At 36.1% G+C, this 19248-nt stretch overlaps 2 protein-coding genes and 1 long non-coding RNA gene across 3 annotated transcripts; 1 reads left to right on the forward strand and 2 right to left on the reverse strand.

The window, feature by feature from the left end:
- On the reverse strand, positions 1 to 2061 carry LOC18767921 (epoxide hydrolase 4). The gene is made up of 4 exons (XM_007199371.2): positions 1343 to 2061; positions 1159 to 1248; positions 728 to 795; positions 1 to 568 (listed from the first exon to the last, which is right to left on the reverse strand). The coding sequence occupies exons 1-4, from the start codon at positions 1973 to 1975 to the stop codon at positions 433 to 435; spliced, it is 927 nt and encodes a 308-aa protein (XP_007199433.1). The 5' UTR covers positions 1976 to 2061; the 3' UTR covers positions 1 to 432.
- LOC109950681 lies at positions 2278 to 3484 on the forward strand. The gene is made up of 2 exons (XR_002272965.1): positions 2278 to 2543; positions 2938 to 3484. It is a non-coding gene; the product is annotated as an uncharacterized LOC109950681 (long non-coding RNA).
- LOC109950871 (zinc finger MYM-type protein 1-like) lies at positions 7172 to 17054 on the reverse strand. Its single transcript, XM_020571017.1, has 3 exons — positions 16883 to 17054; positions 14057 to 14331; positions 7172 to 8374 (listed from the first exon to the last, which is right to left on the reverse strand). The coding sequence occupies exons 1-3, from the start codon at positions 17052 to 17054 to the stop codon at positions 7172 to 7174; spliced, it is 1650 nt and encodes a 549-aa protein (XP_020426606.1).

Raw genomic sequence — 19248 nt, forward strand, 5'->3', positions numbered from 1 at the left:
TGCCCAATATAGGGAAACACTTTTCATTGTGTCAGTATGTGATTAGCCGGGATAGCAAAACAGTGTTATCTCCCTTTCATACAAACTTTTCTGCCCAATATGAAGTATACGTGTTATAATTCGTGTAAACTTGTAACATCATATTGACATGCCACATTCGTTGGATCACTCAATAATTTCCTGCAACTCATCATTCTCAAATTAATTTGAGCCTTATGGTATTCCCCATCCTCAGCCAGCAGCTTCCAATCCCAGAGAGAGTAAAGAAGATAGTTTCCTATTCATGCAGCAGTTCATATTGATACCTTCCTACCAGTTGAGATTTTAGGTCCCCATGAATTTAGCAGCAGCACACAAATTATATGTTTCCAACCAACACTCTAAAACTCTCATTAGTTCTTAATAAAAAGCAAAAAAATAAAAAAGGTCTCTTCAGTCTTGGTGCACATCTTCTGAAAAAGAAGCAAGAATTTCCTTGAGCTGCTTGTTGTAAACGAAAGGTCTTTCCATTTGAACAAGGTGGCCTGCCTCCTCTATACATTGCAGTTTTGCGCTGCCTCCTAATTGCCTGTAAATATCAGAGTTTCAAATTCATTATATGTCAAGTCTAAAATATTTCTGTCACTATCCCAAATTCAATTATTTCAGCCAGTTATTGTTTTGTATCGAAGTCAAGTCCAGGTCAACAAAGGTATTTGAACCCATTCCACAAGGTAGAATAACATACATTCTTAGGTTCCTGGCTGTTTCCATGTTGAAAATTTTGTCATTCTCTCCCCACAAAAGATGCACTCTCTGCAAGAAAATGAATCATTAGCCTATTAAAGAAATATGACTACCGCTATGCTCGCTTCGCTAATATTTTATCAACAAAAAAATATGACAGTCTTCGTTTATTCAATAAGTGTCTACTAACATACATAGTATCAACATGGCTCTAACTCAAAGGGAAAAGACTCATCTACTCTTAAATTTAATGAAAATATTGATAGAAGTAACGGTGGGACTAGTAATCCAAACGAAACTAAAGTTAAAGAACTTTAGGTACCATTTTGAAAATTGAGGTATTCAAATACAAATCCGGTCAAAGTTAGGAAACTAATAAAACGATTAACCCAAACTTCAAGTTATCTGGAGACAAGCGCAAAAGCAACAAACCTGTGGAAAATCAGCAATAGTAAAGTCCTTGTCATCAACTACCAATGCCCCTAGAAGTTCTTCCTTCTCCTTTCTGTTGCCAAACATAACCTGCAACCATTCATGGATCATTGAAATGTTTTAGACTACCAGACCATTTGCCCGAAAATATTTTTACTAATAAATTATTAATTAAAAGCTTTACCTCAAGGCAATCTTTGTAAATCCAATCAGGGAGATAAGGAAACTTGTAAGCAGCAATTTCAAACATATTTCTCACACCTTTGACCGAGTCAGGAAGCAAGTAATCAGGCCAGCATTTGAACCCAAGTCTCTCAAGAGAAGCATCACTGATGGATCTGGTCAAAGCCAAAACTGAACCAGTCGCCACAATGGACTCAACCAAATTGGGGTGCAACTCAGCCATTTTGAACCCAACCATCCCACCATAGCTCAATCCCACCAAGGTGCACCTCTCCACCCCCATCTTCCTCAAACCCTTGGCCACACACTCAGCTTGAAACTCCGGTGACCTATCTAATTTATCTGTGATGGATCCCCCGAAGAAGAGAAAGTCCGGGACATAAACGGCGTAGTTTTTGGCCAAAGATAGCACTTGAAGTTGCCATGTGAAAATACCATCCATTGCAAAGCCATGAAGGAACACCACGGCTGGCTTCGATTTCTTTGGTGTGTTTTCAATTTTGTTGGGGATATTACTAGAGACCCAGAAGTTCATGATCGTTCCTGGCTCTATTTCGACAGTTTGGGGTCTCACCCCAACTAGTTTCATAATTCCATGCAGAATAAACTTGTATACTGAAAAAATGTTCACCATCTCTCTCTCTCTCTCTCTCTCTCTCTCTCTCTCTCTCTCTCTCTCTCTCTCTCTCTCTCTCTCTCTCTCTCTCTCTCTCTCTCTCTCTCTCTCTCTCTCTCTCTCTCTGGTGCACACAAAGACAGGCTAAACGCGGTGTTAACTTTATAAGACTTATTGGCAGCTGGCATATGTAAGGGCAACGTCTACGGTGGACTTAGCACACCGATGCGTCAATTTTTCAAAATTGCCACAGCAGGTAGCAGGTAATATTATATATATTATATTTCAAAAATAAAAAGAAATAGAAAAGATTATGGTGGTGCTCTCCACACCTTAACATATCCATCCATCTCAACCATAATACCTAATTTCATTTGAGATTTGTTTTTCTGAAACAGAAAAGCTTCTCTTTTATCACTCTCTCGACGGCGACTAAAAATCCACCCATCTCAACTGCCAACTTCTCTATTTCTCGACGACAGTGACTGAGTCTTCCTCCCATTTACAGATTGCTCAGCTCTCCTCTCTTGATAGTGATGTCTTGATGCAAACTGCACGCACCATCTTCGATCTCATCTTAGCCCAGGTATGATGTGTTACTGCCGTATTTTCAAATCTTGGACCTCATCTCATCACCCTCTAGCAAATATCATTTTTCTTGATTTTTGTTTTTTGTTTTTTGTTTTTTTTTTATTCTCTTGTATTTCTTGTTGAGCCTAATATTTTCTACATTTAATATTCTGTTGTAGTTTTTGAGTTGAATTAACTCTCAAGATCCACTTGGTATGAAATTTTAGATTGAAATTCCAATTTTTGGTGGGTCGGTTTCAATATCTATAAATTGTTTCTTTATTGAACTGTATACTAGTGTTTAAATTATATAATGATGATCTTCTTATAATTTTTGAAATTCTATTGAATATGAATTTTTTTCTCTAATTACCTTTTCCAAGGTCCACTTAACAAGCTTAGATTTTTAGGTATTTCTTGTCAAAATTTCGTGAACTTTATTTGATTAGAGGGAGTATGCTGAGCGAAGGACTACCAAGAATGACTCATAGTGGTCCCAACAATGCTTCTCAGGGTGCCTTGAGTGTGCATGACGGGTTCTCTTTTGGGCTATTACTTAACCTGCTCGTGTTCTTGTGCAGGGTGCCTTGAGTTTATATTTATTTTTCTGTTTGTCGTTCTCTGTTGTTTTGCTGGCCTTTGGTGTCATTGGCTGATGCTTTAATGAAGCAAGCTTGAATGACCAAAAAAATAAAAAAAAATATAGCTAGAAATATGAAGAAGAAACAATTTTTGTTTGGGGAATGATTAGAGATTGTTTTAGTTGGTTTTGGAATCTCTGAATTTTGGATTGTTTGATTTTGGAGATTTTTATATTTTTTATATTTTTTTACAAGTATATGGTGCATATGCTTATATATGCCCATATCTATCACATATAATTTGGTTGTGTTTATATAATCTTCAAAGAGGTTTTACCTGAAATTGGAAATGGTTTCTGCACAAGGTATTGAGCAATTTTCTTTTATCATTTCCTTTCCGTTATTATTTAGTTTCCATGTTTCTGTGATTAATTGAATAATACCTCTTTCATCTATTTATCTATGCAATGATTTTAATGGTTTCAGTTCTTGATTAAAGAATGAAAATGCCATTAAAAATGCAATTTGCAATGTATTAAGTTATTTCCGTATGCAATTACTAGCTCCCTGTCTGCTAATTGCGAGGAATCACCTTCTATGAGTTTAGCCACTAATAACATCGGGAAGTGCAGATGAGGGTGTGGGGCGGTCAATGTGATAAATGTCCAAAAATGTCTCTCAAATAATTTTAAATTTTCAAACTAGAGCCGCTAATTACGTGCAAAATGGCCATGGCATGCGGGTAACCGATTCTTATTTTTATTATATATATATTTATATATTTATAAATACACAATGAAAAAATAAAAAAGAAATCGCATTGAAAACATGAAGAAAAAAATTCGATTAATAATTGGTCGATTTTGCAAAGAAGTATTTATATGATCATATGCTTGTGTATGATAATGTTCTTTTGCTTAGCAATAATATGTTATATTATATGCAAAAAAAAAATACTATACTTTAAATTAAGAATCAATTTTATAAAAATCTATATTCTTAGATTTTATATTATTATTTGCAAATATAAACTATACTTTAAACTAAGAACAAGTTTATAAAAATCTATATTCTTAGATTTTAAAATATTTGGTGAAATAACATTTGTATATATTTTTTTATGTATGTTATGCACACAAAATTGTCAATGAACAAGATATATATTTTATAAATGGTAATCAAGATGTTATCCTTATTACTTAAAATTGAAATTTAAAATAACCACAAATAAATAAATATTTGACATGTTAAACATATAATGTTTTACTAACTACTTTTTGAAACTTTAGATCATTCTATTATTTTTCCTAATTTTGTTCATACCTAATATTTTTGTATTTTACTAAAATATTTGATTTTTTATTTATAGGAATCATTTACATCCTAGTTACTGGTGGAAAAAAAACATGGAACAAATTTTTTAATCCTTATTATTATTATTATTTTAATCTAAATATATTTAAAATTTATGTTTATTGTAATTTTCTTTTAATTTATATTGGTTTTTTCAGTTAATTACATTCTTACTTTAAGTTTTCATATACATAAACATCAACCCAAAAGAGAAATTAATAAATAATAAAAAACTAGCCTACTATTCGTATACATTAAATCAACTCAAAGGAGAAATAAATAATATATATATATATATATATATATACTAGCCTCTTTGCACGCGCTTCCGCGCATGCGAGAGGTTTTTTTTAAAAAAATTTAAATTTATTTTAGAATTAAAAAAGATAATGGATATTTGTGTTCCATAAAAATAGGACCCATTATCTGAATTTTCTTTTAATTTTAATTTTTTTAATACGAAAAATTGTGAATTTACTATATTATCCTCATTTAATTAATAATTTCAATTCTTAATATTTGCATTAACCAAAGGCATTTTCTGGTATTTTGAATGTTTCATCATTCTCTGTCTTTTGCTTTATATAGATAGATAAACATGCCTTTTGTCCTTTTTTTTAAGCCCACGTTGGTTGTCAGCTTTTTTGGTTTGTTTTTTCTCTTTCTTCCTTCACCGGTTTTATAGGTTGGTGGGATTCAATTTCAGTGTTTGTTAAGAGCCATAGATTCAAAGTGATCTAATGGCTGAAATTTGGGCGCATCCATGCTCCTAGTGCATGGTAGAATTTTCGATGTGAATAATTCCCACAATCTTTTGTTTATTTTGAAAGGACAACTGACAGATAATGTTTAGAGATATAATCTACTGTGCATAGAGATCTGGACGGGATAGCAACATTAATGTAAAGATATAATCAATTTCATAAACCTTATTATATTATATAAATAAGAGTCCCGATCTCTTGGACCACAAGAGTCCAAGAGATTGTGGTCACCCACCGTTGGATATTAATTCAATGGTTCAAAAGAATTTCTTCAAATGAATGCAAGAGTGAGTGAACTGTTGAATTTACATACAACGGTGAGTGACCACAAATCTTTTGGACTCCTATAGTCCAAGAGATCAGGACTGATATAAATAATTATGTTTGATTTGCAAAGCATATCTATGCATGTGTTTTTGCTCGTAGAATGTCAACCACATCACTGAGATGGATAAAATGGTCAAGACAATGAGTTCGCTTGGTACAGTTAAGTTTGAACCTCTTTCACGTAAATTAGATCAATTTAAAGTAGAATATTGTTCGTATAAAAAAAGAAAAACTAATGATTCTCTTGATTTGTTTTTCAATGCATGACTCATGTGTGCTATTGTATGTTTTTCGCACCATCCGGAAGAAACAGGACGGATATATATTCCTAGATTGAGGAGGGATTTAAATATATAAAAAATTAAAAACTGAAATGCCTAATCATCGAAAAACCCCAACCAAAAAAAAAATAAAAAATCCGACTTTCCCTTCCTCAACAAGCACGCATAGTGGCCAATCCTGGGCCCATTATTCAAAGGGGCCCCAAATTTTTTATTATTATAGTAAGTGTTATATTATATTATTATAAATTGATTTAATATTTTTTCATAATTTTTAGGAATAGGATATTGAGATGAATCTGAAATTTTGGAACAAAGAATCTAGTGGCGGATCCAGGATTGGAAAGCCAATTGGGCGGAATTTACACATTAAACTCGACGGTATGAGTGAATTTCATTAATAATCAGAAAAAGATACACCTAGTCAAGGGGGACGTAATAAGCCTTACCCTCAAATACATCTATACATAAATACAAGCTTAACAACAAAAACAAAAACCACAAGTAAATGTAATACAAAACATCACTAGTTAAATCTAAAATTTTACCTTGCGAGACTTAAAAGTCTTAAATTCCTCAATTATTAATGCATTAGTGATACTATTAGCAAACTCTCTTTCAATGTGGAGGTCATGCAATCAGCAAGAAACTCTTCAGCTATGGTGCTTCGAAACCGATTCTTAATAATTCTCACACATGAAAAAACTCGTTCCGTTGTTGCTGTAGAAACGGGAAGAGTCAACACTAACCGAATCAACCTGTTGATCAAACAATAGTTCTCTACCAAACTTGTTTCCACTAATTGTTGACATAAATGAGGAAGAGTGTTGGTTTCCTTAAAGCAATGAAGGCGATGTACATCATTTTGAAAATACCTCAATTCTATTTCCAAATCTTTCAACTCATTTGGAAGGAAATTAGCATGATAGAATTTCTCAGCAAGTTTACATATATGATCAATATTGAATGACTTGAATGAATTACGAGGATCCAATGCTGAGCTAAGAATAAGAACTTCAATTGTTTGCTCTGGAAATCTGTCATTTAACTCCCTTAACATGCAATCTATAACATCATTGAATACATCAACGCGATAGTAATGCTCAAATGTAATAAAATCTTTTTGTTGACAAGAACAATGTGTGCCCGTCATATAACGAGCACCCATATCAAGAACATCAACACCATGTAGTTCACAAAATGATACCACACTATAGAATAAATCATCTCAGCCATGTACCCTCATATCTTGAAGCTGCATTTTTGTGTTTTCAACAAAATTTAAAGCACTTACAATGCCTTGAGTTTTGGTCTGAAATACTTGACAAAGAAAATTGGTCAATCCCAAATTTTATCCATCAAAACTAATGAAAACACAAACTCAAAAGACATCATAGCAATATAGTTACTCTCAACATTGCCACGAAATTGTTGGTTAGGTCCATGATCACTGATCTCTTGAATAAGTAATTTAGTCTCTTTAAATAAACACATCAAACTTGTAATAGAGGCATAATGAGAGCCCCAACGAGTGGCTCCAACTCGTTTCAAACTACGAGCTTGATTAAGTCCTCTACCTGTCTCAAGTTCTCCAGAATCCAACAACCCATTGAGTTCAACTTTTCTAATTAAGTTTAACTCACTACGACGCTTAGCAGAAGTACTAATAAAATTCACAATGTTAGTCAACATTAAAAAAAACCTCCATAAAACTTTCACATCTTTAGCTACACCATTTAATGCCAATTGCAAGCGATGAGCAAAGCAATGCACATAATATGCATATGGACAATCTTGAAGAAATAATGCTTGTAAGCCATTCCATGAACCACGCATATTACTAGCACCATCATACCCTTGACCACGCATGTTTTCCACTAGAATGTCGTTATTACCAAGCACTTTGCATATCACTTTTTTAAGAGTCAAGGCATTAGTGTCTACAACACTCACAATATCGAAGAAGCGCTCACGAATAAATTCATCACAATCAACAAATCTTAGAATAATAGTCATTTGTTCCTTACCGGATTCATCAAGTGATTCATCAACTAGAATACAAAATTTGTTCTTCCCAAGTTCCTTACAAATTGCCTTCCTCACCTTATTAGCAAAAATATGTAAGATTTGCTTTTGTATGTCATGCACAATGTATTGAGCATTTTGAGGAGCCTTATCAAGGACAACTTTCTCAACTTCTATATTCATTCTTGCAAAAGACTTTATGATTTCAATGAAATTACCCCGATTAGATGAGTCAATAGATTCATCATGGCCTCGAAAAGCCAATGCTTGATTTGCCAGATACCTAATGCCCTCTATTGTGGTCGTAAGTCGCAATCGATTTTCCATCATTTGTTGCTTTGATTGCTTTTCTACCACTTTTTCAATATGAAGATGTGGAGTTTTTAAGCTAATCCACTTTTGCATAGCAAGATGATGTGGTGAATTTAACTTGCCTACATGATGTTGAAATGCACATTGATTCCCACCAATTCTCTTCCATTTTTGACACCCATCAACAATAAAGGTTAGGTGTGACTGATTCATGTCAAAAATGAAACAAGGAAAACAAAATACCTTATTCTTAGCAACTGAATACTCAAGCCAAGTGAATTGACCAAACCACTTTTTATTAAAGCGACAAAAGTTCCGCCCTTCTAAGTGGCTTGGATAATCTTCTAACTCGGGTTGACATGGTCCTAAAAAAATATATGCTATTCGCACATTATCTTGTTCATTCACCGGATATTTGCATATTAGACGATGTAATCCAGGATCACGCACAAGATAATTGATATTAAAATCATGATAATAATCTACTCTTTCAAATTCAATTCTTTCAACTTGAGGCTTGATAATGGGACACTCGGGAAGATTTTGCCCATCACATATTGGAATAGATAAAGAAGAGCTAGAAGACAATGTACTAGATGATGACCCATCATTCTTTTTCTTAAAAAAAGAGAACAAGTTTTTTGTTCTCTTGGGATCCGATTGTGATCCGACATAATAAAAGATAATCTATGAATAACATGTAAAATAAATAATTTAAATCAAACATACCAACAAAAAATCAAACAAATTTTAATAATAATAGCATCTCAACAATATCAACAAAGAACAAATCAAACATTGAAACATCTCAACAAAATTCCTAAAATCAAAGCCCTAATTAATTTCAACAAAATCACAAAATTATAATTCAATCTCTACATAAACCCTAGAATATTGAATTTTAAATTAAAACTATAATTAAAGATATATAGAAAATGAGAGAATTAGAAATTACTTCTTGTTGTAGAAAGAAGAGGACAAGATTTTGCCAAGTTGCCCACTGCCCAACCAATATAATAGTAAGATGCAGAAAATAAAAAGGGCAAAAGGAAGCTGTTGTTGTCGTCGGGTCTGTAGAATAGAAGAGAGAAAAGCTGTGCCAAAAGAAAAGAGACAAAAGTTGGGACCACTTTGAAGTTGGATGGGCGTGTGTGTACATTGGGTTAGCTTTTTAAGTTTTTAAACTTGAGCTGCCCATATAACATATATAGGTTTTTAAATAATAAAAAAAACTTTGGATGGGCGGGCACCCACCCTGCCCTTTACATAGATCCGCCACTGAAAGGATCCATGACGAGAGTTTTAAAAGAAATTCTTTGATATTGGCTTGACTTGCATTCTTGAAATTCTTTGACTCACTAGTATAGTATCCATAGTTGGACATTTGTTTTCATTATTTAGGAATATGGAAGACATTGCTCAAAGTCTAAAAATATTTTCGAATAAATACTTTCTCAAAAAACCCAATGCTGTAATAAAACTAGAATAATTAGAGGATGAGAAGTACCACTGTAATATTGGGAGTGGAATTATATTTCTCTTTGTGGTGTTTACACTGACAGAATTTCTCCTCAGATAGACTCCACTCTTTCTCTTCTCTCTGACTCTCACTCTTTCTCTTCTTCTCTTTCATATGTTTACAAGCAAATATAATGTCTATTTATAGGCAAAGCAAATGGCCTTTAAGGGAGACATAATGATTTCTCCCCAACATCATTATCCTATATTTTGACTAATACCCTCTAGCTATATCTCCATCTTTTGACTAATGCCCTATAGCTTTATCTATGTGGGCTTCATTTCTTTATAACACTCCCCCTTGAAGACCACATGTCCCTAGATTGGTTGCCTCATTAAAACCTTGCTTGGAAAAACCCAGTGGGAAAAAACCTAAGCGAAGGAAAAAGAGTACAACTTTATTTGGGACATAAGGGTAATGCGCTCATGTTGCCTCGTTAAAACCTTGCTAGGAAAAAATTCGGTGGGAAAAAACTCTAATCGAAGGAAAAAGAGTACAACGCGCATATGTCCTATGTTAGAGGACTCTTGAATGCTCCTCCTGATTTTGCATGCTCCAACTTGATTTCTTGCGGAGTTGTCGTAATCCGATGTCATGCACTAACTTTTGGAATGTACATTTCGGCAATGATTTAGTGAAGAGATCTGTCAGGTTATCGCTTGAGCGGATTTGTCTGACTTTGATTTCTTGACTCTTCTGGAGCTCGTGTATATAGAAAAACTTTGGTGATATGTGCTTAGTCCTGTCACCCTTGATATACCCTCCTGTGATCTGAGCAATACAAGCTGCATTGTCCTCATTCAGGATTGCTGGAGTGTCTGTTGCTGAGGGTAGGGCACATGTGCTTCGGATGTGATGGATCACCGACCTTAATCAAACGCATTCACGATTGGCTTCGTGGAGGGCAAGTATTTCTGAGTGATTGGAAGATGTGGCCACTAGTGTTTGTTTCGTTGAGCGCCATGAGATTACAGTTCCTCCACATGTAAATACATACCCAGTCTATGATCGTCCTTGATGTGGATCAGAGAGATATCCTGCATCAGCATAACCAACAATACTCTGGGCGTTGGTCGATTCACTGGAATAGAATAAGCCCATGTTTGATGCCGGTCCAATGTCGCCTTGTTGGAGCAGAACTGTACCTTACTAACAGATTTACTGAAAATGATGTCTAGTCTGGTACATTGTGCCAGGTACAATAAAGCACATATTGCACTAAGATATGGTACTTCTGGACCAAGGACCATTTCATCATCCCCTTTTGGACGATATGGGTCTTTCTTAGTGTCAAGCGACCGAACGACCATTGGAGTGCTAAGTGGATGGGCTTTATCCATGCCAAATCGTTTCAATACTTTTTCAGTATAAGTTGATTGATGCACCAAAATTCCATTAGCACTATGCTCAATCTGCAAGCCAAGACAATATTTCCAAGGTCTTTCATCTCAAACTCACGTTTGAGATAATCAGCAGTCTTTTGAAGCTCTTCAGAAGTTCCAATCAAATTCATGTCGTTGACATATACTGCCACTATCGCAAATCCAGACTCTGACTTCTTAATAAACACACATGGGCAAATAGGATGATTTGTGTATCCTTCCTTCAGTAAATACTTACTGAGACGATTGTACCACATTCGTCCAGATTGTTTTAGCCCATATAATGATCTTCTCAATTTAACTGAGAACATGCCCCGTGGTTTATTTCTGGCTGCTTCAGGCAGCTTAAATCCTTCTGGAACTTTCATGTATATATCTGTATCCAATTCTCCATACAGATATGCAGTAATGATATCCATGAGTCTCATTTCAAGTTTTTCTAAAACCGCCACACTTATTAAGTAACGGAATGTAAATGTATCCATTACTGGAGAGTCGCGCTTTATACATTGAGATCTCATTTTTCTCATTGCGCTTTCTTGTAAATACCCACTTGTAACCTACAGGGTTCACATTGGGTGGAGTTGGAACAATATGTCCAAAAACACTCCTTTTTTCCAAAGAATTTAATTCTGTCTGGATTGCATCTTTCCAGTTAGGCCAGTCTTGCCTCTATGTACATTCATTAATAGAGCACGGCTCAATATCATCATCTTTTATGATCTCAGCAACCACTGAGAATGCAAATATATCATCGATGATCATCTCATTTCTACTCCACAATTCATCAGTGGACGCATAATTTATGGAGATTTCTTGACTTTCAGGTACAGTTGCCGCTCCAGGGGCACTTGTCTCACCAATGACGTTTTCCTTTTCAGGAAGTACCTGTCCCTCTTTGGTGGTATTTGAATTATGAATTGTGGGCTCTTTATTTATTTCATTTAGATTCATTTTGTCCATCAACTTCCTCTTTCGAGGTACTGAATCCTTTGAGCCTAGTGGTCTGCCACGCTTCAGGCGTGCAACAGATGAACCATTTGCTGACACATTGCCTTGTCCATTATGGACATCAATCCGTGCGGGTGCATTTGCAGCTGGGATATGAGATTTCGTCACCTTTGCTACATCATTAAATGCATCTGGCATCTGATTTGCAATACTTTGGAGGTGAACGATCCTTCTCACTTCGTTTTCGCATTGACCAGTATGAGGATCGAGATGAGACAATGTGGATACATTCCATGATAATTCATGTCGTTTTTCAGGAATGAGTTTGCCTTGTTCTTTAGACGCAGACTTTTCTCCACCTAATGATGGGAAGATTGTCTCATCAAAATGACAATCTGCAAACCGTGCGGTAAAAATATCACCCGTCAGGGGTTCCAGATATCTGATGATAGATGGTAAATCAAAACCAACATAAATTCCCAATCTGCGTTGAGGGCCCATCTTAGTACGTTGCGGTGGTGCAATGGGCACATATACCGCACACCCAACAATTCTTAAATGTGAAATGTTTGGTTGATTCCCCAATACGAGTTGAATTGGAGAATATCGATTGTTGGCGACGGGCCTCAATCGCACAAGTGATGCTGCATATAAAATGGCATATCCCCAAGCAGAAACTGGCAACTTTGTTTTCATTAGCAAAGTGCGTGCTATCAACTGAAGGCGCTTAATTAAAGCTTCTGCCAAGCCATTTTGAGTATGCACATGGGGAACAGGATGTTCAATGTCAATGCCTAGTGACATGCAATAGTCATCAAAAGTTTGAGATGTAAATTCACCAGCATTATCGAGTCTGATTGACTTAATGGGATAATTTGGGAATTGGGTTCGTAATTTAATTATCTGAGCCAAAAGTCTAGCAAATGCCATATTCCGAGTAGACAAAAGACAAACATGTGACCATCGGGTAGATGCATCCACCAAGACCATAAAGTACCGAAATGGTCCACATGGGGGATGAATAGGTCCACAAATGTCCCCTTGAATTCTCTGCAAAAATGATGGAGACTCAACATCAACCTTTGGTTGTGATGTTCTGATCACCAACTTCCCTTGTGAACAAGCTTGGCAAAAGATGTCACTTGATAACATAACGTGTTTAGTCAACAAGGGATGTCCTCTAGAGTTGGTGATGATTCTGCGCATCATGGTGGATCCAGGATGACCCAACCTGTCATGCCAAAGCTTAAAAGCATTTGAGTCAATAGACTCTTGGTCCATGACACTATGTGCCTCAATTGTCCGTATGGTTGTATAATACAACCCTGATGAGAGCGCACAAAGCCTCTCCAGTATACGCTTTTGGGTATCACTGGAGGTAATGCAAAGATATTCCATGTTTTTCTCTTTCTTTGTTTCAACATGGTAGCCATTCAAACGTAAATCTTTGAAACTCAACAGATTCCTTCTGAAGTTAGATGAATACAAAGCATCTGGAATGGACAGTATTGTTCCATTTGGTAACATAATTTGGGCTATTCCTGAGCCTTCAATTAGATCTGCATGACCTGATATAGTTGTTACCTTTGCTTTTGTAAGTATTAATTTTGAGAAATACTTATGATCTTGAAGGATCGTATGAGTAGTCGCGCTGTCTACGAGACAAATATCTTTGCCATAGCCTTTGTTTTGAGGGCATCCATAATTTACATCCATGCCTTCAAATAAGCTGAATCAATAAAGAAGAAAACATTACCACTTTTATTGGATTGAAATGAAAAATTAAACAACACTTCAGCTAATACAAATAGTACATTAAGGAATTTAATCTAATTCGGACTCAGAAGCTTCATTCCCTTTTTCAGTAACAAAGTCAGAAACATCCAGATGCGTCTTGTTTAGCTGACGCGATATTTCTGATGAGCCATCTGTGGCTGGTGGAGCATGATCAATGTAATTTATCTCCACTTTCATGTTCTTAAGTGAAGCTTGATAGAGATCCGCCAAATGCTTAGGCGTACGACATGCGCGCACCCAATGTCCCTTTGCACCACATCTGTGACAAGTGCTTTCAACATTTCTAGGCACATGGCTCATCTGTGCCTTTCCCTTATTACGGGATGTATTTTTGCCATTCGTGGATGGACCGCTCCTTGGACCTAAACCCTCTGAACGAGCACCACAATCTTTTCTGCTTTCTTGCCAGCGGCCACGCTTGCCCCCTCTCCCACGTTTGTGGATACTACCACGAGATGAAGTGGCATTCACTTCCTGAGATGCAGCATTTATTTCGGGAAGTGGTGCTGAGCCTGTTGGGCAAGATTGGTGATTCTTTAATAAGAGCTCATTATTCTGCTCAGCTAACAAGAGGCAAGATACAAGTTCCGAGTACTTCTTGAAACCATTATGTCTGTATTGCTGCTGAAGGAGGACATTTGAAGCATGAAAAGTGCTCAGAGTTTTTTCGAGCATATCCTCCTCAGATATATTTTCCCCACATAGCCTCATTAATGAGGTAATTCTGTGCATAGCAGAGTTATACTCGGACACTGACTTGAAATCTTGAAATCTCAAGTGAGTCCATTCATATCTAGCTCTTGGGAGAGTCACCATCCTCTGGTGATCGTATCTTTCACCTAGAGCTTTCCATAAAACCAACGGTTCATCAACCACCACATATTTGCTCTTCAGCGCTTCATGGATGTGGCGGTGAAGAAAGATCATGGCCTTCGCATTCTCTTCAGGCGAAGCATCATTCTCATCCACAATTGTTTGTCCGAGGCCATTGGCTCGTAGATGAATTTTGGCATCCAGGACCCATGATAAATAGTTGTCCCCGGAAAGGTCCAAGGCAGCAAACTCTAGTTTTGCGAAATTTGCCATTCGAAACTTTAGGCTCGAGATCTGGGACATTAAGCCACTTATTAATAGGAATTTCAGGCCCTCATTATTCAGGTATATTAATTGATGATAAAAATAAAGTGTTATGAATTTGATGGTATGGACGATAAACCCGCACCATACCTTAAATAAAATTAAATGTACGGTAAAGTAAATTGCTTGCTGTATGGACGTTAATTCCGCACCATACTTTAAATAAAAGTAAATATGCGGTAAAGTAAATTCATAAAGTATGAGGGTTAATTCCACATCATACTTTTAATAAAAGTAAATGTGCAGTAAAGTAAATTCATAAAGTATGAGGATTAATTCCACATCATACTTTAAGTAAGAGTAAATGTGCTTGTATGGGCACTAATTCTGCTCCATACTTTTAAATAAAAGTAAAGGCATGGACGATAAACCCGCGCCACCCTTTTAAATAGATACTGTTGTATGGGCAATAATTCTGCTCCATACATAAAAATAAAGGCGTGGACGATAAACCCGTGCCACCCTTTTAAATAAATATTGCCGTATGGGTAATAAACCTACTCCATACCATAAATAAAATAAATATGGGGATAAAAACTTCCACCTAATGTATATGAAGTGCATAATATATCATATATTGTGGGCAATATAACTGCGCCACTATTCAAGATATAATATATGGGTTTTAAGATCACACCATCATTTTATTACAATAATTTGTGTTACAACGCGATGGGTAAAAAAAAATTACACCACCATAAAATAACAGGACGGGGTATAAAAACCACGTCATTCCAAATTACGTTACAAAGAAGTAAATTGAACAAGCATGGATGAAACAACATAGAAATTGTGAGAACACAAAAAAGAAAGTTTGCATGTCGTCGTAGTAGTAAAGTGAGAGTAGACATATGACAGAGAGGAGACAGAGAAATAACCACATAGTGTTGAGTTGGGAAAAATTCAGAAATAAAAAGGAGAGACTTTCGTGCTGATAACGTGTAATAAAACTAGAATAATCAGAGGATGAGAAGTACCACTGTAATATTGGGAGTGGAATTATATTTCTCTTTGTGGTGTTTACACTGACAGAATTTCTCCTCAGATAGACTCCACTTTTTCTCTTCTCTTTGACTCTCACTCTTTCTCTTCTTCTGACTCTCACTCTTTCTCTTCTTCTCTTTCATATGTTTACAAGCAAATATAATGTCTATTTATAGGCAAAGCAAATGGCCTTTAAGGGAGACATAATGATTTCTCCCCAACATCATTATCCCATCTTTTGACTAATACCCTCTAACTATATCTCCATCTTTTGACTAATGCCCTATAGCTTTATCTATGTGGGCTTCATTTCTTTATAACAAATGCTTAGTTGATAAAACAAGAAGTATACTAGTATTAGTGATTAATGTGTGTAGAGCACACTTTAGATTTTTGCCATGGGCCTTTGAAAACTTAGGACCGGCCCTGATAGTGGCTTCCATTGCTTCCACATAAAATCTAATTCAAACCTATCACAGTCTTCTACCTATTCAGTCCCACTCAAATCAAATCCATGATCGCCTTTGTGTCTCTCTACCATCATCTCTTGCTGCTACTACGATTTCAAGTTCTGGGCTTCAACCAACCCCTCTTCCATTTCGGCAAAACCCACTCCCAAATACTCTGCAACCATTGTCTTGTTGTGCTGCTCTTCAAATTTATTGTACTGGAATTTGGCACAATGCAGTGGTAAGCTTACATTTTTTTTCGTTATTTATTTAGGGTTAATCATTTTATTAGTCCCCTAATTTTGACTGGATTTACATTTGAATACCTCAATTTTCAAAATGGTACTCGTGGTCCTTTAACTTGAGTTTCGTTTGGATAACTAGTCCCACCGTTACTTCTGTCAATTTTTTCGTTAAAGTTAAGGGTAGATGGGTCTTTTTAAGTTGGTTTTATTATCCCCATTCTACAACTTGTCTTCCCTCTAAAATAGACCTTGGAGAGCCTGCTGCCAAAAATCTAAAGAACCAAAAATTGCAATCCGCTTCTGCAACTCGCATATTGGTTGAGTAAAAGTTGGAATCGTCAAGATTGGAAGCTTGGAGAGCAGATTACTTGCCTGCTTCAACGCCTTTCCTGGCCTAGCCGCCGACCCGTCCTCCACCATGGCTGTAGGCTGTAGGCTCTAGTGGTGGTTCCAGTGTTCCTTTCAATTGATAACTTTTTGTATTGTTTTAGGTTAGTAGGAGAAGCCAACACACATGCGACGACAATTTCTTATAATGAATTATGGATTTAGAGGCACTCTTATTCCAAACCAGTAATGGTAATATGTGGAAAGGTAATATGGGGTATGTGTTTGCTTCTTCAATGGGCTAATCGGGTGACTAAAACCGTTGAACAGATGCTTTAAAACATTTCCCCATAATGGCAATTCCCCGTAAGAAACACCCACACACATACTCCTCTCTCTGTCTTTCTATTTTGCTGCATTTGGTTTGAAATGCTGAGGCTTGAACTGGTTTTGTTAAGTTGTTGCAGTGTTGGATCTGGTTCTTTTAACCAGGCCTCAAATGGGTTTATGAGTTTTCTTAAATTTGGTCTCTGAGTTTGAAGGTTTCCTGCTAAATTTTCAATTTTTAGTGTTGGCTTTGTTTTTATGTGCTTATACCTGAAATGGGTTTTTGAGCATTTCAATGCTGAGATCTAATTTCTGCAGATTTACTGGTCACAGTGAGGTTCAAGATTCTGTGAGTTGGATTTGGTAACCTACTTTTGTACTTCATAACAGTTCAGTTGAGACTGAGAGGTTAAAGCAAAAATGGCTCCAAGCTTGGATTTTTCCAGGTGGTGGGCAAAGGGCAATACAAGGGTAATCCAGTGGTGGTGACAATGAAGAACTCCAATTACTCTGTGCTGGAGATAAAAGTTTTTTTTGGTCCTTCAAAACCAACCTGAAAAGACCCATCTATCCCTAAATTTAACGAAAAAATTGACAGAAGTAACGGTGGAACTAGTTGTCCAAGTGAAACTAAAGTTAAAGGACCGCGGGTACCATTTTGAAAATTGAGGTACTCAAATGCAAATCCGGTCAAAGTTGAAGAACTAATAAAACGATTAACCCATTTATTTATTGATAGAGAGTCAATTTATTTGCAAAAGCTAATGCTAATTAGCCTTCAAATTTCATTCACCTCCAGAGCTGTGCAATTTGTGGGATGGCATTACTTATCCTGCCCTTCATCTTGTTTCCATTCTACATACTCATGTAGAGAGAGAGAGAGAGAGAGAGAGAGAGGTGTGCAAATAGGCATGGGGACTGTTAATGGGGCGGGCCTGATAGGGGTGATAAGGAATTTTTTTTTGGGAGGGCCCTAAACCCTAAATCCTAAACTCTGAACCCTAACGGTGTTTGTGTTTGTTGGTAAAAGTCCAATTTAACCCCACAATTAGAGCATGTGATCCAATTTAACGGAAAATGTAACAGAAGGACCAATTTGACATGAAATAAAAAGTTGAAGAACTATTGAAATGAAAAATTTAGAATTCATTTGATAACCATTTCAATTTTAGTTTTTAATTTTTCACTTTTTGTGCTAGAGCATAGAGGAAAATGTGAGTGATAATGGGAGTGAGGATGAGATTCAGAAGAGGATGAGAAGGGAGGATGGGAAGGAGAAGTAACAAAAGTGAAAACAATTTCAAATAGATTTCACTTTTGTTACTCCTCCCTTACGTCCTCCACTCTCATTCTCACTTTCATTCTCTCTCTTTTTCCTCTATATTCTAGCACAAAAAGTCAAAACTAAAAACTAAAATTGAAATGGTTATCAAACGGGTTGGTGGACCAAAATGACATTTGAGTAATAGTTGGAGAACCTTTTCAATCAAAAAACCTTTATAAAAAAAATATGTTCGTGTTCATTCCAAGTTGTGACCATAAAGAAAAAAGGAAACGCATTTATACCTTCGTATACCAAGTTTTTAAAGTGAGAGATTCTCTAACCCAAAAAGGATTACCAGCTGTGTAAAGACACTTGAAAGTTGAAAAGACATTTTACACTAATTTTCCTCACTTGCAATGCAAGGACAAAAATTTTAGGCCTATTTCCTTCCAAGGTTAATCTGGTTTTCCCCAGGTAACAAACAAGAAAAGAAGATTCATTGCTCTCTCATTCATGTCGGCTTTCGCAAACCCAGTTTCAGACGAAATCTCAAAAGATTAACTTTGTTCAACACTGAACAATTACAGCCAAACCAGAAGGAGCCTGAAGCTATTCAACAACTCAATTATGGTTTTATTTCTAACTGCTACCAATAAAAACTCACTTCAACCATCTAAGATGTCATGCCAGGCCCTA

This window comes from Prunus persica, chromosome G8, assembly GCF_000346465.2.
Source record: "Prunus persica cultivar Lovell chromosome G8, Prunus_persica_NCBIv2, whole genome shotgun sequence".
NCBI lineage: Eukaryota > Viridiplantae > Streptophyta > Magnoliopsida > Rosales > Rosaceae > Prunus > Prunus persica.